The sequence below is a fragment of the Telmatherina bonti genome (assembly GCF_933228915.1).
Source record: "Telmatherina bonti genome assembly, chromosome: 24".
NCBI classification, from domain to species: Eukaryota; Metazoa; Chordata; class Actinopteri; order Atheriniformes; family Telmatherinidae; genus Telmatherina; species Telmatherina bonti.
Genome location: NC_136633.1, coordinates 15,479,782 through 15,502,633, shown reverse-complemented (window position 1 = coordinate 15,502,633; position 22,852 = coordinate 15,479,782). Strand labels below are relative to the sequence as shown.

Below are 22,852 nucleotides of genomic sequence, written 5' to 3'. Positions count from 1 at the left end.
TCAATCATTTCATTTAAGCAAAACAAAGTGCGACAGCGACAACTGTGAACCAGCCAAGAGAGAAGCGACGGCGCTTTCGTCTGCACATCATTCCGCTAACACCTTTGAAGTGCTGACACGCCTCTGGAAAATGCAGCGAGACGTCGCCGGTTTGCAGGGATGAAAGGGGAATCGGCTTCTCGTCAACTTTTGACCTCCATATGTAAGAGATCATTTGGGGTTTGGGCCAGCTGCTGCTCCAGACGCTGCTGCTGCGTTTGATAAACGACATGGAGTTTTCTCCATCTTTATTGAAGTGGAGGTGAACTGCAGAGGGAATGTAAAGCAGGTTAAAATGAACTCAAATGAACTGCATCATATGGGAGCAAAAATCCATTTGCAAGCAATGAGTTGTTCAACTATGCTGAGTTTTCAAGGCATGTTTTGCCGAAGACGTTTCAGGAGGGCAAATTATATAGATTCCGCTTCTCTGCAGGAGCTACAAGTACATTTTTCGGTGGTTAACTACATTAAGAAGGAAAAACTCCATCAAATTTCTTTAAAATAACAAAATACTGTGTTCCAATGGAAGCTGAAATGATCAAATCCACACCACAAACATTCCTACATCCTTTGCATTAGTGATTAAAAAAAAAAAGAAATAGATACTTACTTTTCAAAGCTTCCAGACTTGACTTATGTAGAAAAAAAAAAAAAGGATTTAGATGAGCTGAAAGGTATTGCACTCTGCTGCAATGAACAGATCCAAGGATATCACTGGTTATATCCAACAGCAGTTGAAATGGGATTTGTGGTACAGCAGGACCAGTGCTGTCTGTGGCGTCTTATTTAACCTTTATCCAATCTCCTATCAAGCTTTACACAACTGTGCAAAATAAAAAAAAATTTTAAAAAAGACATTTCTCAAGTTTTTTTTCCCCCTGAAACTATGATGCTTCATAACACCACCCAGGCAACCTGTTTCTTTCCTCTTTTAAATAAAAGTATAATCTTGGAACTTTTGGGTTTTGGTGCTGAAAACAAATAGAATTTTTACCTCCACCAAAGAGGTTATGTTTTTACTGGCCTTCATGTGTCTGTCTGTTTGTGTTCAAGATAACTCAAAAAGTTATGGACAGATTTTCATGAAATTTTCAGGAATTTTTGAAAATGTAAAAATGAAGAACTGATTTAATTTCGGTGGTGATCTGTTTCACCGTTTAGATCCAGGAATTTTTTTTAAAGGCCTCGGGGTTTGGGTTAGGTTTGCTTTTCTAGTTATTGCAGCACCTGCCTTATTTCACATATGCTTCCCTGCATCTTTATTGGTGCATCAAGTTTTACTATAATGAATGATTTAGTTGTTTTTACAAAAGAAATCAATCAACTTCCAGTCTTTTATGCTGCAACCCAATGAGCTTTGGAGTGACAGTTTTCACTAACATTTAAAATAAGATTTCTAAAACTAATTTATTAATGGTTTATAAAAGTATTTCAACCAATCAAGAAAGCAAACAAACCATTAAGTTTGGATTTTCTCAACAGTTTCTCTTAATGCCAGCTATTGCTAAAATTTGTTATTGATGTCAGAAGTCTGAAATGAATGGGTAGATGATGATAGAAAGGCGATAACATGTCTAACTTTAAAGCAGAAGGGCTATAGCAGCAGAAAACCCCTCCCTGCAAAACCACAAAAGAAGAAAACAAAACAGAGGCTACAATTCAGGTTCACCAAAACTGGAGAATCGTAGATTAGAAAAATGTTGGTCTGATGTGTTTTAGCTTTAATATTTAGATTTTAGGGTTAAAATTTGGGATAAAAAACATAAAAGTAAGAATCCTTCTCTGCTTTGTATCAAATGACAATAAAAACTGCTGACCGTGATCGTCCTTTCATGACCACTGTGTACCATCTTCTGACGGATACTTCCAGCAGGTTAATGTAAGCTGTCACAAAGCTCACATCATCTCCAACTGGTTTCCAGAACATAATGACTTCACTGTACTCCAACAGCCTCCACAGGCACCAGATCTCAGTCCTACAGAGCAGCTTTGGGATGTGATGGAGTAGGAGATTCATCATAGATGTGCAGCAACTCACATCTGAAATGTCAAATACAGACTCAAAACTTTCCTGTTTAACATATAATCATATAATTTCAACCACTTTCTGACATTTTATTTAGTCATCCTTGATTTTTTTTTTTTTTTTTTTTTTGTGCTTCTGCATTTGACGTTCATGCCCAATGCACTACAATTTTATTGAATGGTGTCCTTGTGCATTATGAATAGCACAACTGTGTGATGCCATCACATCAATATGGACCAAAATCTTTGAACGATGCTTTCTTAAATCTATGTTACAAAGAATCAAGGCGGATCAGAATTGAAAAGAAAGTCTAACTTGGTGTTACCAACGTGATTGTATTGAAGGTTGCTGTACAAGGAAGCTGGAGATGCACTACAAAGCATGTAGAAGCCTTGTGTCATTTATTTATAGTATCCAAAAAGAACAATATGTAGGTTATCAGAGGAGAGCGTGACACAGCATCTATTACCAGTCACTCATTCTAAGTACTTCAGGGTCATTATTACCAGTTTCTGCTATAGCCTGTAGTTTCTGCATACTGAGTAGTCATGGTAACATGAATATCGAAAAAGAAAATGAATCGGAATATGTTTGCTTGCTGCTGCGCCTACATGGCTCACATTCTGAGCATGCACCCCTCACATAGAGATAACGAAGGGAATACTAGCTGCATGTTTATAAACTGGTGGTAAATTACATGGCTGTATAGCATGTAGATACAAACTTCATTAATTAAACATTCATATTGTAAAATCATAGGGTTCTTGGATAGATTTTGGCTGAACATCACTTCAAACTGGTTCTTAGTGAAACAAGAATGGAACTCATCTTAACATGAACCAGCTTGCATGTGTCTTACATCAATAGGTTTAAATATTACCAATAACAACAAGAAAACAGTGGAATTCTCTGTTCAAGGTTTAATAGGAATCAAACAAGTCTTATTTACGGAAATTAGCATAACACCATCGCAGGCTTATGTCATGTTAAGCCAAATTGTAAAATACATAAACAGGCACAAAGAATGTTGGCATAAAGCTTTGCTTCACTCTAAATTGGCCTAAAACCCCATCTTCCAAGTAGATACAACACAGCATATTAGAATTATAAGCAGCCGCACATGGACATCACATCATCCCCTGCTTGTAAATTATCACTCCTGACAGTCTAAGAGTAACATTTAGCATTTGCATGGATTCCCTGTGAGGGTTGTTTTCTATCACACCACCCCCCTCATTGAATACAGCTTCAAACCTGTGAATCTAGTGTGCGCTAAGCCCTAACACTGATCGCTGATGCGGTGGGTGTGCTGTCAATATTGGCCCATTCACTGTGAGTGAGCAAATCTCCCCTTGACATGGCTAGCCATGCGAGTAATAGCTAGGATTAAGATAGGAAAGTACACACATGAATATACAAAACACAGTGCGGCGCGGGCAGATCTGAGGCGGCAGCCAAGGGAAATTACTTAGGCCTCAGATGTGCAGCGTGCATAGAAAGGAGATTGACTGGAAGCTCGGACATGAAAAGACTCATTCACTGTCAGCGACCCTGATGACGAATGACGCTTTTACATTTGGAGCCATTGTGAATCTATCAAAGTAATTTACCTTGTTGTACAATTTCATGTGAATGGATGGAAAATCGTGCTGCTTGATTATGTGTGCCACGGAGTCGATGCGTTCACCTGTAGGTGCCGCGTTCGGATAATGCACGCCTTCTTTCTTTTTTTTTTTTTTTTTTTTTTTTTCACTGCAAACAAGGTCAACTGCTTCATCATCGCTATGGTTGCCATAGCTCCCAGCAAAGAAGAGGGTTACTTCTCATCGCCACTGCTCCTGTTTTATGCCCAATCCCATCCTAAGAATACACCTTTTTGCACATTATTGTTTGTATTTGTCTCTCCTTCTTGGGTTAAAGAGTCGTTTGCGAAGAAGATCTCAGAGAGGCGGGAAAATCGGGAAGGGTTCACCACATTCGGCTCTCTCTTTCACTTTCTATTTAATTGGTATTGATGTGCGTAGTTACACAAAATGGGTATTCTTGACATGCAGGCCTAAATGACAAATAAAAAATGACCAACAAAGATGTAAAATGTAAGGTTTTATTAAAGTACCTTAATGCATCAGAGAATAAAGAAGCCCCAAAAACCAAAGAAGCTCCATTTTCCTCATCCTACCTTATCATTTTGCATGTTGTGAAATGAAAGTGGGAGTGAACTCGCTCACTAATTGGATGCCTGACAACAGGCATTGTCCTTTGGCATAATGTGACAAGTCCTTACAAAATGTTCCTTTTCAGTGGCCCCCTCAGAAGAGGCCAAGGCCACACAGAGACAAAACTATATAGAGCAGCAAATCATTTTCGGCTGACACAGATGTGACATTACCAAACAGGCGGGAGGAAAGATAGCGGGTGAGGGGTGACTATTGGAAAATCTGACAGGGATTATGTCCTATTTGTTTCAGTTTTTGAGGACTCCTCCCTCCCCCAATTGCGAGGCCGTGCATGCAAATAGGTATTTCCGTCGCCCTACTCATCGTCGTCTAATTGTCACTTAACAGCTGCCCCTCGTGGCCTCCTCGCTGGCTCATGTTTTTCCTGGCACAGGAAGCAGCATCACCACATCAAACATCACCCAGAGGGCACTTTCTCCTGGTCCCCTCTGCTCCCTCCTCCCCTTTCTCCATCCCTTTTCCTTGCAGCTATCTGGTGCAGGAAGGAGTTTGCACCCCAGACAGCCCCAAGCGCTCATTAACGTTCCTTTCACTCGGGCCTATCGCTCCGAAATTCGCCCCTCTTCTCCCTGCTACAACTCCTCACCAATCTCTACCTCCACCCTCTCCCTCCCTCCCTGGTTTTTTCCTCCTATGGAAGAGCAGCATGACAAAGATGCCAGGATTTTGACGATGTTCAGAGCCCAGGCTCTGAGCCAAAAGAGACAGCGTATATGCCAGACATATGGCCACTTTTTTCAAAATCTTATCTTTATTTAACCAGACCCATCAATCACAAGCAAATTTCATTTACCTGTCCCGATCGCTGGGCAAAAGGCTCGTTTGAGGGGGAAAAAAAAAAAAAAAGTCTGGTGGTTTTATTTCCTCAAAGCATAAAGGTTATCGTAACATTACACCGTGGCAATTTTAGCTGGAGGAAAAAGCTCCAGATTTGTGTAAATGTTATGTTCAAACACATCAGGGCATGTGGATGTCATATTACACCAAATGAAGGAAAATGAAGCAAAGCGTAGACACTCAAGGTCCCTCGGTTGCAGGAGACTAATGGCTACGAAGGCCAGCTGGAAGAGTGTGTTCCTGCGAACATCAGGCGCTGTTTCCCATGTAAATGAACTTGTTCCAAGAAATTTGGTGGTGGAAAACAAGTAGAAATAGGCTGGATATGGAGAAAAATAAAAAATAAAAAAAACAAAGCCAGTGCTTTCGCTGATTCAAGAGATGCTGATCGCTCAATGCGGCATTAAACTAAATGGCTTTTTTTGTTTGTTTTTTTTGTACATTTCAAGCAGGGCAGTTGCTGAATTATGGCTAATTCTCAGCAGAAGCACCAGCAAAAAAAAAAGACAAAAAGGTTTGAAAAATGGTAAAGTCACAGTAAAAGTGAATTTTACAACGAGATGGCGTTATGAAGTTTTAACCCCAGCAATGTCAGCTAACCATATTAGCATTCCCACATGGGGGAAGGCTGTGAGTTGGAATAGAAATGGGTTGGATCAGTGAGCAGGGGGAGTCGAGGTCCCATTTGTCTTGTCCTGTTTAAATACACTGGTTAACTCCTGCCAACAGGGAGGCCATTCAGTAAAAGGCCAAGGGCATCTGTCATGTGTTCAGCACATTGATATTGTCCCCTTCCATCTCCCTCTTTCCCCCTCTCTTCCTCGCTTTTCCTCCGTCACTTCCCCACTCTGTTAATCTCCTCTTCTCACCGTCGCTCTGCGGCTTTTTTTTCCCCCGCTGTTTCTCCCTCTGCCTCTCTCCCGGTGCCTCTCCTCCTTCTTTTGATGAAAGAAAGTGAATATGCAGGGAGCTGACATGATTAGCAGCCTCATATGCCCGTGATGGATGGTGCCTGCTTCATTATTAATATAGTAAAAGCACCAACTGCCAGGTAAGAGCAATGTCAGCATCCACAATATAACGCTGTGTGCCCACGGATAATGGTGAGCACTTATTTTTTATCTATGATATGCATGGGCTTCGGGGGCTGAGGAAGATGAGGAGGAAGCTTAAAGAGAGTACACATCTTTAAGAGGTGGCCTTCATTCCTGCTAATTCCTGTTGAAAGCACTGAGGTGGGTCACTGCAAAACAATTTCTTTCACCAACTGAGAGAGTGAAAGAGACTGCCAAATAACTCCATTTGAAATAAAATTTTTAAAAATTCAGGTTTCTCAAATGAAAAGGAAGATTAAATTTAAGTGTTAAACTGTTGTTATAAACGCAGGCAGTAAAGACACTAAAATTCAATAAAATGCAAGAATAGTTCATGTTGATGCAGCACAGGTTGATGTTTCAACATCACAAAGCACAAAGCATAACTTCATTTATATTTTTGCTTACTTTTTGGAACTTTTTAAAAGCTATGTTAACATTTTTTAAAGAAACATGGTTATATATCTGGTGAAAGACAGAACTTTTCTTCATCTTAGTGACAAAATACTTTGATTACACCAATCCTGTACACCATGCCCACAATCCTGCAGGTTTTTCCATGTATCCCTGCTCCAACACACCTGACTCAAACTAATCAGTCATTGTGCAGAACTTCATTGGCTGTTGGATCCATTTTGACGGAAGCCGGATGTGTTGGAACAGGGATACATCCAAAACCTGCAGGACATCGGCTCTCAAGGACCAACTTTTTGGAGTACGTTGATAAAATAACTTGCAGATGGGGTGTTCCGTTTGACTTTCTGTTTCTGAAATCCATCTAATACCTGAAGCTGTCATTTAGTGCTTTTATGTAATTGCAAAGTTTGTGCAGATCCAAAATCTTTAATATTTTTTGCATCAGTTCGTCCTGCTTGAGGTGATTGGTGCGATTCTACACTGCAGTTCCGTCTGTGTGGACGCCTACCTGCATGGTTTTGGACGGTTTCCGTGGTGATGCGCTCTATAGGGACCTTGGTGGGGGTGCTCTTGGTACGAATGGATTTCCAAGATAATGTTTCCTCACTTCAGTGTGAAGCCATATCTTCATCCTCAAGAGTTTCACCATCTATAACATTTTCAGACTGAAGTTTCGGGTTAAAGAGACACAGACTAGAAGCTAGAGGTATGTTTACTATGTAGGTGTGTGTGAGGATGTCTGTTTGTGAAAAGCTGTGCATCGTCAGGTGTATGTTTTGGAATTCTGATATTTTCAACATGAATGTGTGATTAATTTTTTTTTTAAATATATATTGATAATTTATGTTTCCTTTTAAAGCTCTTTGAGCTGCTTTTGTATGAAAAATGCTGTTTTAATAAAGTTTGATTTGATTTGATCCTCTAAACAAAGAGCATAAGCCTCATGAGGTTTTCTCCTAACTGTGTGTTGTCTTTTTACAATAGTCATCCTGTTCTGCTGTGAATTCTGGCACGTGCAGGGTTGCCAGATCTTGCCACATAAACAGGAAGTCCAAAGTCTTACTAAGTGTACCTGGCAACTCTCGATCATGAGCTCTAAAGCAGGAGTGTGTGTTGTAAGATAACTTTAGCAGTTAAGATGAAACATTTGTCCACATGATGCAAGTAAGCTTGAAAAACTCCACATAGTGTTAATTTTACAATGCTTGCTCTGAATATGACCTTATTCTAGTTAAGGCAATCAGATTTTTTTATTTATTTTTTTTATTTTCATATCAAGCAAGGCAATTTTAAGGATTGCAGTGTCGAATCAGACTTTGATGCACATGTAGCTCCTACCTAAAAACTTGCGCTATTTATAAATCTTTATTTACAGATGGCTTCATCGCTCACACACCTGCACCATTATTCCGATGGCAGCTTTAAGCTTCATGTCTGAGCGAGCATCCTGGTACGTCTCCATAATAAAACGCTCCTTCACAGACAGTAATGCTTATATATTGTTTTTAGAACCTCAGTGATGCATAGGCCAAGTTTTTGTTGTTGTTTTTTTGTTTTTTTCCAAAGATATCCATACACACAGACTGTGATGAAAGTTTATGGATTCCACATAGTCTGCAAAAGTATGCTCTCATCAACCCACTGGCCTGAAATATGATATTATCATGCAAAACTGAAGTGTTTTAAATTAAAATTAGACGTAATTCAGTCTATATTTTTTATGCCTATATAAAGGTGCTTTCAACACAGGATAAATAAATAAGTCAGATTATAATTAATTGGAATCTAAACTGAATCCATCTCACTATGATCTCAAAAGTTTGATTTTGTTCATTTAACTTGAGCTTTCTGTCTATCGACACTTACAAGTGATGTATGCATTGGTGGTGATATTGGGTCAACAGGGTGGAGCTGGTGGAGCTGAAGATCATACCACTGACCCTCCAGTGGTACAACCACCCCAGAGTATGTTTTATCTCCTACTCCAAAGCAGGAGCTTAGAGAAAAAGGAGGAAAAGTGGAAGTTGTGCTTTTACATTGTTACCTCAATTCCTTTTTATCTCATTTTACCATTAAATCCATAAACAATGCCGCCCAGATAGAACAATGCACAGCTGTTGGGTCAAACACAAATCTGATGCCTTGGTTGTCAACTAAATAAAAGGGGGAAGAGCTTCCTCCAAGTTGAGGACGAGTCTTTGCCTCAAGCTCATGTTTCATGAGTGTTGGACAAACATATCGGAGGTAAAGCTTTCACTTCCCTGGTCTTTCTGTACTTCCACCCTAAAGGTCACATGAGTTCGGGGGGGTAAGTGGAAGAATGAAATCAGACACAAGCAGCTGAATGAGTTTTTCACAGCAGGGTGGCTGGAATCTGCAGTAAGAGTCAGCTGAGGGGAGTTTAGACATCTCATTAGGATGGCCTCTGGCCTCTGGTCGCCTCCCTTTGGAGATTTTTCAAGCGCGTCAAACCAAGAGGAGACCCCAGGGCAGGCCCATAACCCGCCGGAGGGGTTATATATCCTCCCTGACTTGGGAACACCTTGAAATACCCCAGGAGGAGCGAGAGCATATGAATGTCTGGGTTACCGCCCTGCACATGAAACCTCTGCAACCCAGTCTTAGTTAACTAGTAGAAAATGGAAAAAATGGACAGACAGCCGCACCAATTCAGTTCCGTCAGTTGTTCAGGTCTGGATGTTTCCTAAACTTTGGTCTGAATCCACACATCTAAAAGCTCGACAAATCTAACGATCATTACTGAGTTCACTTTGTAGAGTTACTCCCGAAACACAAGGGAAACTGACAACACTCAATCAGCCGGATCCACCTACCTGGGATGCTGTTCTCCATTTTTTTGTCACAAAAACCACATCCAGTGTTGGCATCTGTCACTTAGAACTGCTTGCAGGAATGCAAATTCACTTTACAGATGCCATGCTTATAACTAGAGGTGGGAAAATCGAATTGAAAAATCAAAAATCAGGATTTTTTTTTTTCGCTTCACAAATTAAAAATCTATTTTTTGTGGAATTTTTTTTTTTTGTTTCAAATAAATAAAAATAATCCATTATGAAATTTTTGACATTTTTATTGTTTTATTGATCTTTTTACTTGTCTTCTTGGGCATCATGGCAGCAGAATGATGGTCTTTCTGCTCTGTTGTTTTTTCCTTGAAATCAAGAAAAATGACGAGCAAAAAACACAGATTTATACATTTATTTTGTTTTTAATCTACAAAAATGAGCAATATTGAAGACTTGTGAGAATCACAATTTAAATCGAATCGGCACCCAAAAAACTGGAATCTAATTGAATCTGAACGAAAGCATGTTGTCACAGCCCTACTTATAACCCTAATTAATATGAGAAAAACATGGCAGACATCTCAACCAGCATCACCTTAAATCGCTACGAGGAGTAAATTATGAATGAATTTTTTAAATAATTGGACTTTTTCTGATTTTGATGGTTTGTCCAACATCAACGATGCAGGACATCCTTATATATTATATTGCTTTAATGTCCTTTGTAAAGTCGACATATAGGCAAACACAAACCCTCGAAATATTCCGTCATCATTTTGAGTTATTGTTAAACTCAAAACCTTTTCCAACTGCTTTGGTGAAGGACAATAGTGTTTTTGTCATTTTCTGCTGCTTCTTCCATGATCCAAGGAGCCACCAGCACAAAGCATTAAAACAACAGAGTTTATCTGTTAAATATTTTAGCATTCAGTCAGACGTGCAGAGGTCTCCTAAACAGGACAGGCATGTTAGGGTGTTGTTTTCTGCAAAGCACATGAGAGCTCTTCCTTTTTTTTTTTTTTTTTTTCTACATTCATGTCTGTCATGTAGTTTTCTCCTGTCGCACCTTTTGTAGGTTCCTGCCGAACAAAATCCCGACTGCGGAGGGAAAGACAGATGTGAACAGGCAGAGATGAAGCCTATTAGAGGAGGGGGGAAAGAGATGAGAAACAAGAGGGGTGGATGTGAGGATGGAAAGAGCAAAGAGGGGAAGTGAGAGGAGGACAGAAGCAGGCAGCAGAAGCAGGGAGACACAGTGAATTGTGTCAAATGGATAAATGTCAGTTGGAGCTTCATCGTCTGTCTGAGCTGAGCTCTCCCTCCCAAAATGCCATGTGTAAATCGCGGGGCCCTCGGCCAGCCTCTCCGAGCACTGTAATGAGATTACAGACCTCTACAACGCTCCCTGCATGTGTGTCTGTGTGTGTGTGTGTGTGCGTGCATACGAGTCAGAATACTGTTGAGCTGTGTGTGTGGAAGGGCACAATGTTGTTGCCTTACACGGGACGAGAGAATAAGCGGCATTACTCACACCACCAAACATGTCACATCAAGGAAGATTTGGATACTTATGTATCAATCCCAACACACACACACACACACACACACACACACATGTGATGGGATTTTTCTTGTAAGCAAGGCTGATTTTTACATTGTGAGCCTGTAAAATAATCCGCTTGTCTGTAAGATGTTAGAAAGGAAACTGTGACCATCATGTGAGGAAGTCACTAGGAGGTGATAAACCCTCTTCAACAAGCTTTCTTGAGAAGTCTTTGGGTATTCTACATGAAGACTTTTTCAGGCTTCTAATTTGCGCTAATTTGGTTCTTGGCTGCCTTTTTCTTTAGTTTTCTGTCAAAGTGACGCCACGCTGCTGAAGTCTGGACTGTGACGGGGATTCATCTCTCCATCGGACCTCGTTGCCGCTGACTTTCAGTCCAGGTTTTGATTTGTTTGGCATACGATCAGCTTTTTCTATCTACTTCTCTTTCTTAAGAATGACTTATTGACACCCTTTGAGATCATTTCTGATGAGGGTTCAATGAACAGTAGATGGATCAAGATGCATCTGTCATATCTATATCAAGTTTTACCTGGACTTTCTTTAATATTCATTCATTCATTTTCCTAACTGCTTTAAGGGTCGCGCGGAAGCTGGAGCCTATCCCAGCAGTCTTTTAGGTGAAAGGCAGGGTACACTCTGGACAGCTCACCAGTCCATCGCAGGGCCACACAGAGACAAACAACCACGCACTCCTAAGGGCAATTTAGAGTAACCAATTAGCCTAACATGTCTTTGGTCGGTGGGAGGAAGCCGGAGTACCTGAAGAAAACCCACGCATACATGAGGAGAACATGCAAACTCCACACAGAAAGGTCACTGCCCAAACCTTGCCCCAGCCGAGGGTCGAACCAGCAACCTTCTTGCTTATTTTCTTTCAAATTCTATCAATTTATTTGTAGTGTTATTTATTTCATTATAATTTATTCATTTATTATTATTTATTCATCATCCATCTATTATTTGTTATAACGTAGTTTTAAAGTTGCCACCAGGTATTTGTCTTTAGGATACATTTTTGGCAAATAGTACTTTAAGAATCAGCTTGGAGGTTTATTTTATATATTTTTGTCAAACTGTGTTATGTTTAATAGATGGAAATGAAGAAATGGGGATGAGTTTGTCTGTGGGACAGACTGATGGTAACAAAGAGGGTGGGTTATGTGTAGACAGAATGCTGGCTCATCCCTTGATTATTCATGTTTTTTATGTCTAACAAGCAAAAGAGTGAGTGAGAGCGAAATAGAGAGAGAGAAACTGGGATGAAATGATTGGACTGAAATGAGTAAAAAGAAGCAGCCATTCTCCCTCACAAGAAAAGTTGATAAAGATCTTTAAAATGACTTGATACAAAATTCATAAGAAGGGCTGATGAAGCTTCCTGTTATGGTTTAATCCCTCACACTGCATCTCATCAGAACTGTGAGCAGCACTGGTACCCGTTTCTGTCTCCAGCTCCAGTCTGTGCGCACCTGGTGTTTACACCTCGGCTTCTCGACGCGGACTAGCCACTCAGTCCGTCACCCAAATCTAATATACCCATCCATAAATAGCTCACCTATCGAGCCCATATTCAGTATAAATGACGGAACACCAGAGCCAATCCCGCCCGCTGAATCCATTAAGCCCCGCCTCTCCACGCGCCGCCGCTGCTCTAATAATCCCTTAACCGCCCATTGGCCTTAAATGGACAAGCAAGGGGAGTTGATTGACAAACGAAATCACGCCCACTCGTTTACAAGGCCCCTCCTTTGCCTCCCTATCAGTGGCTATTTTGGCAACACGGATACGCATGGAGCTTCCATCAACTCCAGTCTCTTTTACGCACCGAGACCGGTTACGCGCGCAGGTCCTGGGACGCTAAATTTTTCCCAATTTTCACCAGCTACACCGTGCTATTAATCATCTTTTAAGGACTAATATGAAAGAAGTGGATGTAAAGGTCTGACAGAGCCATAAAGGAGGCGCATTTATTGTGGATCGTTCTTGTTTCCCCCCTCCCCACCCCCTCTCCCTCCATCACCCGAATATCAGCATGGATGTCTTGGCGAACCACAGTATCTTTCAGGAACTTCAGCTCGTTCACGACACCGGCTACTTCTCCGCGATGCCGTCGCTGGAGGAAAACTGGCAGCAGGTAAACGTCTCAACTTTCAAGCCACGTCGCTTTGCGCAGCTTCAATCCACGCTGGTTTGTGATCGGCACGCGCTCGGGATGCGAGGCGTCAACTTTTCACCCTCAGAGAGCGCAACGCACGCAGTCCGGGCAGAAATGAACACGTCAAAAAATACTCCCAATCGCTCATTTATGTGACTTTTTTTTTTTTTTTTCTCAGAGAGATGGCAAAATGGATAAGATGTGAACGCACTCTGGTGCGTAATAAAGCTGTCAAATGAGATAGGGGAAGATGAAGATCCAGATCCCGTAATGGGGACTGAATTATTCTTGAATAATACATACACACCCCTCTGATTTCTGACTTGTCTGAGAGAAGTCCCTCTCTCTTTTCCATAACACATATCCTAAACATGTCTGTCTTTGCGCCCATTTTTTAGACATAATTGTGGAAAAGAAGCATGCACGCTTTTGCCACCTCGCACGCGCTTCCTCCAGCTCAGACTATGACTAGAAGTAGAGGGGTTCACGAGAGCACATGGCGATGGATGCGTGGGGAGACGCGCCGGTACTTCACACCATCCTTGCTGCTCTTAGACATTCCTGAAAACACCAAATACTCATTTCATTTCTGGAACTACTAAAGGAAATATGTGTTTTAATAGGTGTGTGTGTAGGATATGTAACAGTCAAATAAAATGTTGCGGATGCCAAAGGTTACAAACGCGTAAAATCTTGACATTTACGCAAATAATCAGATTTCTTCCATCTTTATAGGTAGTTTTTCCATCTGTGAGGTAGAAATAGGTTTAATTCCCAAATGTTTTACATGTTAAGTCCATTAAAGGTCCACCTTCATTAGTCATGATGGAGAAGCTGCTTAAAAGCTGCATTTGGCTGACCAGGCCTAAGAGGTGGGGTGAAGGGGGGTTGGTGGTGGAATCATTGCAATGAAATTTGATGCTGGTATTGTTCATGAAATTGGAGCTTCAGCTTCCCCCCCCCCCCGTACTTCTCCAGAGGAGGATGGAGGAGGGGTGACAGGGGGTGAGACGGAGAGAGGAGGAAACCGGTGCGTGACCGCGGATCTCCTCGTTGTGGCCGAGCAGCCTAATTGGCATCCTACTGTTAGCCACCGACGCATCTTTTCATAACAAGTCTCAAACTGCCTGCCTTCGCTGTCACTGCATTTTTTTAAATTACACAGGCCCACGTGTACCATATGCAGCGCATGTATCTCCCCCCCCTGGTTCTCACCCACAGCCTCCATATCAAAATCAATACCTGATGCAAATGGAAGAGGGAGACAGCTGCGTGTGTAGGCTGGGAAAGCTCTTATATCTGTGCAGACTCAAAATGTCAGTTTTTCTTTGGCTGAAATGATTGTTTGCTTGGTTTCCCTCCCTTCAAGACGGAGTCCATTTTGGTTTGAATGAGGCCCAAATAGAATTTTTTGTTTGTGATGTATTTGAAAGCTTTTACCTTTATCACTTAACTGCACTTATTCAGCAGTTTTTAGCCATTTTCTCTTTATAATTGGTGAATAACAGGTAATTCTTTGGATTCTGCTTGTTGATTTTGCAGATAATGACAGAACCTGGCTTCGGTGATGGCTAAAAAGGAGGACAGACTGATATATGTACCTGTATTTGTCCCCCAAATGAAATTCCAAGCAAAAATAGAATGAAATTTAGGGAAAAACACAATAAACAAACACTGAAGTGTCCTTTTTTTTTTTTTTTTTGCATTCACGATACATGATTAGCAATTTTTTAACAAGACCTTGCTAATTTGCTAACTCTGACCAAGAAACTTTGGTGTTTTAGCTAAAAAAAATAAAAAAAATAGTACAATAGTAAGAGTACACAGATTTTCCTCCACAGGTCTGGTGATCAAACATCCCACAACTTTATCCACTACCACGCCCCCAACATCCATATATGCAATTCTAAAATAAATCTGATTGGTGTCACTGTCTAAATATAATCACGCCAGTGTGATGCCACCTGCAGGGAAAAATGAGGCAGTATATTTAGAGAATTGGAACAAAAACCAGCTAATAAGGAGTTTTAAAAGAGCTCCTCTCAGTTTGCATCCTTTTTCACCAAAAGCATTCAAAGTCTCTGCCCCACTGAGTCACTGGGGTAAATATCTTGGAAGATTTCTTGGAATACAACCCTTTATTTTAGATAAGAAGATCACACTGCTTCCTTGTGAGTACCAGGATTAAGACTTGCCCCACACTTTGAATCCCCCTCTCCTCATGCAGCGCGATGTTCTTGCCAAAGCTGTCCTTGTACTCGTTGCAGCAGGATGAAACGCCAAAAGCCCTCCTGAATGCAGGAATTATGACTTGTGGCTTGCCTTAAAAGCTTTGTCTCCTGCAGAGGACCCGTGATTTGAGCAGTCCCCACTGTATTCCAGGCACAATTTAGAATTTGATGCTTTTATGGCATCTGATGGTGAGATAGGAGGCCGTTGTAGTCGCCTCCTAAATGACTCCCTGAGCTGAGAGGGCAAGAATGATGACTGTGTCCCCTGTTGGTGTCTGTAAGGCATGATTCAACCGGTTATAGGGGGATGGGGAGCAGAGATGGAGTAAACTGTTTTGAAGGTCCGCAGATGGTACATTTGAGGCTGCTATTTGTCCCATTATTGAACCAAATAGTGCCAAGCTGAACTGTGCTGTCTCGCTTCCAATTCCCCAAACAGTTAGTTGTTCAGAGTTCGAACAAACAGCAGGGCTGAGCTGGATTTGGAACAAGCAGAGCTCGTCAAAACTTACTCATTATGTGTGGGACCCAGCTTTTCGCTGAAAGCAAAGACAACACGTGTTATTTTGCATCTTCGGACCAACAGAAATAGCTTGCCGTCTTTGGCTACGGTTTGCAGCGCTTGTCATGCTCATTTGTGAGCTGCCATTCGCACAGACGATGCCTTGTTTTGCCTCGCTGTCAAAAATTGAACACAACATTCGCACGAATGAACACTTTTGATCTAAAATCAGGCTGATGTCATGGATTTTCCATCCGTCTTCATCCGTGATGACGTGCCCCCATGCACAGCACTTGACCCTGATGAGCAGGATGTAACCAGACACCACCCATGGTTGTCTATCATTGACCTCAGGACACACTCTCTACCCTCCAACACATATATCATCCCTTGGGTGCTCAATACACACTCGCTCACACACGCACACATACATAGACACATGTCCACTGAGTGCCCAATGCCTACCCAAGCGAAATATCTGCATGTAGCTGCTCGGTGCATTACAGACTTCCATGTGATGTGGGACTGATTGCACATGGCTTTGGTGTTTCTAAATGTAGAAAGAGCAGTGGGGCACTCCGACGTGAACTCTATATGCAAGCCGGCGTCCTGAGATGCATCTCCTTCCATCCACATCTCGTTGACGACTCGATAACTCGCACATGTCTGAGGAGGCAGCGGCATCAACTCCCGTCTGGGGGTCGAGGGAAGTTGCCGAGTACGCACATATTCTCACCACTGCAGGGTTTTGCATTTCACAGTCCGATGGGCTTGAACCCCCTCCCCTCGCCCTCCACCCTTGGGGATGACGGGCACAGGCAGACATCCAGAGAACAAGAGGGTAGAGAGGCATGGCGCTTTTCTGATGAGCAGGAAGAAGAAGCAGATAGATGGAGTCATTTAGCATTTTGACTGAGGCCTCCGAGGGAAAAGTCGCTCCTCGTCGGGGCTATTAAAGCCGTGGTCAGTGCTCGAAAAATGCATCAGCATGGCGAAACCTCTCTCGGCCTCTGGAGACGTGATGAGGAGGATTAAGAGCAGGAGTGCAGAGCGATAAAGAGGAGAATCAGCAGCCGAACTATGAATATCCATAGGCTTCCATATGCAGTTTTGTGTATGTCTGGATGCATGCACGCCGGTGTGTGTGTGTGTGTGTGTGTGTGTGTGTGTGTGTGTGTTATGTAATCCTCAGTAGGCCACAGCTGCTTTCTCACACAGACAGCAGGCATGCTGGGGAGCACAGCCAACTGGCCCCCACCATCCTGTCTTCCACCATCTCTTGTTTCTTCTTGCTTTCAGTCTCCTCACTCATTCTTCCCACTCTCCTCTTATAGAATTAGCAGAGTATGGATTTTTGATCTCTGCAGGGCCATTGTGTAAGCTCTGGACTTGTTCATTTTCCTCTCACTCCTTAGCTTTTTTTTTAAAAAAAAAAACAAAAAAACAGCGGCTGCCAAGTAACTAGGCTCTCCAAGTGGCTTGTGTTTGCTTTATGGCACACTGCCAGCGAAATAAAAAACACTTCTGTAGATGTTCCAGTGAGAAGATACCAGTCTAAAAGACCTATCGCGTGTTTTTTTTTTTTTTGTTTTTTTTTGACGACTTTTCGCTGGCTGCTACTTGATGTAATTTTATGCAAATTGAAATTAAATCAAGAGGTACAGTTTGGCATTCAGCAAGCAGGCGGAGGAAGGACAAACTGGGACTTAATCTTATTTGTCTCAAAAGAGCTCCTGGAAGTGTTTCCGTTCCAGACATGTTGCTTTATTAAAATGTCACATTTACTCCCAAGTATGAGACGTGAAATCGAGTTTGGGTGCACTTCCAAGAATGGAAGAAAAAAAAAAGAAATTTCTACTGTTGTGTCATTTAGTCCACATTTTTTACCCTGTTTGCAACAAACCCTGAAAGTTTTCCGATCGGCACCACCTTTCGAAAAACCGATTTCTCGCAGCGCTTGTTTTGCTTCCCTCTTACCCAAACAGCAGTCAGATGATGTTGAAGATGGATGCCACATAGAATGTATTTGACATGGCCTGGCCCGTGATGCAGCGAGGCATGAAAGCAAGCCTTTGTGTGGTGCCGCGCAGTTCAGCATCTCTGATGGGCTCTTTTAAGGATTTTCACACCCATGCACGTCGTTACTCAGTGCATCGATCTCGGGAAGAAGACGTTTATTGAAGAGGGGGACTCATATTCTTTATTAAAAGAGCAATGACTTCATTTAGCCAGTGTAAACAGATAAATGAGCTGCAACAGTAAAAACTTAATTTAGCTTTCGAGCAGTGATTTTACTGGCTGTGTTAAACAAAACATTACTTTTAGAGGATGTAGTATCTTTTATATCTGTTTATCTTTGTTGCATGTTAGTATCTTTATACTCTTGAGTATATATTTTTGCACGCAGGTCCAGAATTGAATCATTTAGCTTTGATTGTTTGGATATTCTCTTAAGAAAATGATGCATTTTCCTCACATGAACACACCATCGGGTTTGTGCGTCCGTGTATCTTGTGTAATGAGATGTGCGAGCGACCCCCTGACCCAATAACATCCATTTTGCCATAAGAGCGCTTAGTGAACTCTGCCACCTCTGTCTCATCACTCAGGCAGCTGAGAGGCGATTGCCAGTGATAGGTAGCGGCTACTGCTTTATGGGCGCTGATGAAAAGGTGGGTAGCGCTGATGAAAGAGAGGACAGCCGGGGAAGCATTCATTTGTCTGACGCTCTGGTGACAGAAAGCGAGGCGAGGGAGGTAGTGCAAGGAGAAAAAAAAAAAAGGCACAGAATCTTTGGTGGTGGGGGGATGGAGGGGGGTGTGCAAGAGGGGGGAGGGAGAGTAGTGAACAAGCACATCTTTATGTATGGCTTCCGTCTGTGAAACGCTCTGCCACCCCAGGTTTGATTAACAGCGAGAAGAGGAGCCAGTCATTTTTTTCACCTCACACCAGCACACATGGCTTGGCAATGACTTTCACATCATTTGAGGCGAAATCGGGAAGCCGTTACAGCACCTTACAGTGATCCGACATGCTTCGCTGCTGCCATCCGGGCTTGGCAACCGCGGGGAGCAAAGAAAAAGGAAGAGAAGTCTCAGACACTCGTTTTATGCTTTAAAATCACAGCTTTCCCCCATTCCCACTCTCTATCTCATGACTCTCTTGCGCTGTTTTGCCCTTTGACATATTCTGAAAAGATAGCTTTGAGAAAGTCACAGCTGCCTTGTTTGATTCACCCTGCTTTAACCCTTCCTCAAAAAAAAAAGAAAAAAGTTGAACCCAGGAGTGTTATGCAATGAAAACATAGCACACAACTAAAAAGAGGCTTTTTAGTTGGATGTATGGTGAAAATAGCACAAAGACACAAACAAAATCAGCAGACGGGTTCAAAATGAGTCCGCTTGCAATTTAAAAAGCTTCTCAAGGAGTTCCTGTAAATGCAGATGCCCTGATGGCAAGTAGATAAGTATGTGTAAGTGGACAGGGGATGTGTCTCCGTAGCCAACAATCAGTCAACGAGACTATAACAGAATAAAAGCTGCTTGACTTCATTATGTCAATGACAGGTTTAAATTTTCAATTTTCTGGAGAAGGGTTACATGAGAATCAATTTCCTTTTCATTTCTCTACAGCAAAGCAGCAAAGGTTAGTCGTTGGGACGTAACCTACAGGGCTAGGTTAGCATAAAGACTAGATGCAGAAGAGTTAGCTAAGCTTTTTTCTAAAGATAGTCTAAAAAGCTTTTTTAAAGTTTTTGTTTAACTTTAGATTAAGTCATATAAACAAATATATATGTCATTTAACATAGAAACATCCGGCTTTATCTTCAGTGGGAATTGGTACATTCAGGCATTTTGCTCTTTGTGAAATGACTCTGCAATAGTTGTGCACATTTATAAGCTCCGGCTTTAATGGCATTTGGAAATAAGACACTTTACCAACTAATAGTGTCTTTTCCTTACATCTGAAAAGAACAGAAATGGCAGCAGGTGAATGACAAAGTGAAATTAAAAAAACCTATCAGTTTGGATTTTAGCTAGCAGCTAACTATTAGTCCTGTTGAGCTATTAGAAACCGCTATCCACCATAGGCTGAAACATAATTGAATCCAATCCTTTCCTGTTTACTTTAATCTCTATCATTTCTGTGGCAACACTGCTTCTGATAATGGAGAATGAAGATAATGGGCCTCACATTGTTAATGAGTCTATTTAAAAAAAAAAAAAAAAAAAAAAAAAAAACTTTGCAAGTGCTATTTTTGGTGGGAAAATGTCATAATTATGCAATTATTTATTCATTTTTTTAATGGACTTCGTTAAAGAAAAGCAGCTGTTGGTAGACGTCAACATTACTGATTTGTCCTTGATGTAATTGTTGACAAGAATCAAAGTGAAATTTTACCCTGTGCACAGATGTTTTAAATGACATGTAAAATACTAACAAAGGTCACTGTATTCAAAGAGCCTTTGACTTTGCAAAAGCTCAAAGTCATCCTTTTCTTCCTAATATTTGACACGTGCCACAGTTTCATGCCAAATCCCGGCTCCCCGACTTGAACATCCATTGGTTTTTACAATGACCACATATTTGCAGTATGTGCAGGCATTTTATTGGACTAATTGGCTGTGACATCCAATGCGTCATATCCAACCTTTTCTGCTTACCTGTTGCTAGGCAGCCTTGGCAAGCAGGAATATCAGCTTTTTGTTTGTTTAGCTGTCAGTCTGGGAGAGTAATCCCACCCCAAGGGAGTCTTACCCATCCAGAAACCAGAGATCCAGCCATGTGGACCATCTCTCTCCACAGACTGAGGGAGAAGAAGGGGGAGAAAGAGATGGACCGGGGAGAGAGACAAGGGCAATTTGCCCTGAGTAAACACCGCTGCTTGTTGTTGTCATCTAAAGCCAGTCATCAATCACAGCCTTAAGCTCTTGGTGGTGACAGCCGCAAGGACATGATGCTCTCTGAAATTGGTTGGAAAGTTTAAAAATCGGGACAATCAATGGTGAAGATCACAGTCAAGTTACAAGTGCAACCTTGTTGACTTTTAAGAATTGAGTATTTTTTTTAAGGTAATTTAAAACGATGTTACCTTGCCTTGAGGGGATATTGACTATCTGCTTTATTACATAAGATTGTAAGATTTCATGCGCCTTTGTGTGCGGTCATGCATGTAGATACTTTGCATGCTGGCCTCACTAATTAGCTGTGGTGGTCCAACATGCAAAGCCAGTTTGTGTGTGTTTCCACCTGCTATGGCTCACTGCTTCAGAGCTGTCCAACTGGTTGGTCAGTGTCTCGGGATGTTTTCATTTATCTTTCCTTACTTTGGTCTTCCTCATCCCTCATCTCCATTTATTAAATTTCTCGACTTGTTCTTTCTGTAATCTCATCTTCATCTTCTTTCTTTTGAGATCGACTTTCCAACTGTATCAGTTTCTCTTTTATCCTCCCTCTTGCTCCTTTCGGTTCTTAAGTCTGCTTTACATCATTAAAATTTACAAAGCAGTGTACTTGTTTTGGCAGCTTGAAACCAGAGGTTAGGACACAGATGTGTAGTCAGAAATAGATTGAGGCTGTTTTCCATTGTCAGCAGCTGCCGCTAAAATTACTGGAAGATTTAGCAGGGTCCCAAATTACCCTAAAGACACTGCTATCTGGAGCCAACTGGGTACATCATGTAGTTTCAGTCATTCCAAACCCCTGAAGGGTTGAGTTGTCTGAAAAAGATACCACTTCTGTCCTCAAAACCAGACAGTTTTCACTTGAACTGGGATTAGCCCACATGTCAAAGCCCTGCAAGTGCAGGTTTTTTACAGTGAAATATATGACTTGAACATGCATGCTTGGAAAAGGAAGGCTGTATGTGTCAAAGTAGACAGACAGAAGGGCTGAGGAGATTTCACACCTTGCTTTACTCTTCGAATAGCATGGGAAGCGCCCCTGTGTGATTTAATGAGACCTGCGGGAAGAGCCATTCATCAGCATGACAGCTTACCTCTCTTTCCCATTGTTCTGTTCTGGTATGTGAGGAGAACAGTGTGTGTTTTAGCCTTAATGATGGGCCGGCAACCCTTTGATTAGATGAATCTCCTGGCGCTAATTAAGATTTAGGCTGCCAAAAGACATCTGTGTTTATCTCTTCCGCCCTCTCCGTTTCCCTAGAAGTACTTACATGTGAGGGAACAGTTTACAGAATGATCATTTTGATATTTTATCCAAAACTGGTGGTTTGGGTAGTGACCTGCGATTGATGCACGCAGAGCCAGCACACACTGCTTTGATTTGCCGCTGATACAAAGACCATAGACCATGGTAAAGCTGTGCTGTGATACAAGTATGGTCTTGTAGCTTGCTGCATTACATCACCAAATTGAAACATGCTTCATGCTAAATAACTAAAACATGTTGATTTCTGCTGGACAGAGTTGATGGATGTTTTGGATTTTTTTTTTTTTTAATTTCATGCAACTTTTGTCTTTTGTTTGTACTTGTTTATATTCTATTTTTCATACCCTAATCCAGTGAGTGTGAATGTGGCTCTGTAACAGAATGACGTTTTGTGGATAAAGGGCAGTAGCTTTTCCCAAAGTTAGCTGATTTTTGAACTGGGCAGCTCTCTTCCATGACTGATGGCTCTTAAGTTACATGCTGTGTTATCGCTGGTGGTGACCATATTTAAGACCCATTTATACCCAACGCAAACGGATAGAAAATCTCACCCATCTCCTGCGGCAATTACATGCGTAATTTGGTCAGTTTTTGACTTGACAGGAAAATTAATCAGTAGTAATAGAAACTGCGAGGGCAGTGTTGAGTTGTATTGCTGACACACGGCTATACAATGTGCCAAACAAATTCTGTTTCAGAACAAATAAGTGGACTTGGTCCACCTACAAATGCAGGACTCGGTTTGTATCAAGCGGACCAAATAGAG

The 22,852-nt window shown here is 41.7% G+C and overlaps 1 protein-coding gene across 2 annotated transcripts in view; it reads left to right on the top strand.

Moving 5' to 3' along the window:
• The first annotated feature begins 12,916 nt into the window (after positions 1-12,916).
• Positions 12,917-22,852, top strand: part of klf7a (Kruppel like factor 7a) — a 43,133-nt gene continuing 33,197 nt past the window's right edge. For both annotated transcript variants that reach the window (XM_079263810.1, XM_079263811.1), the window contains exon 1: positions 12,917-13,161. In XM_079263810.1, coding sequence (XP_079119936.1) covers positions 13,060-13,161 — 102 coding nt within the window. In that variant the 5' untranslated portion in view covers positions 12,917-13,059. The remainder of the gene's footprint in view (positions 13,162-22,852) is intronic.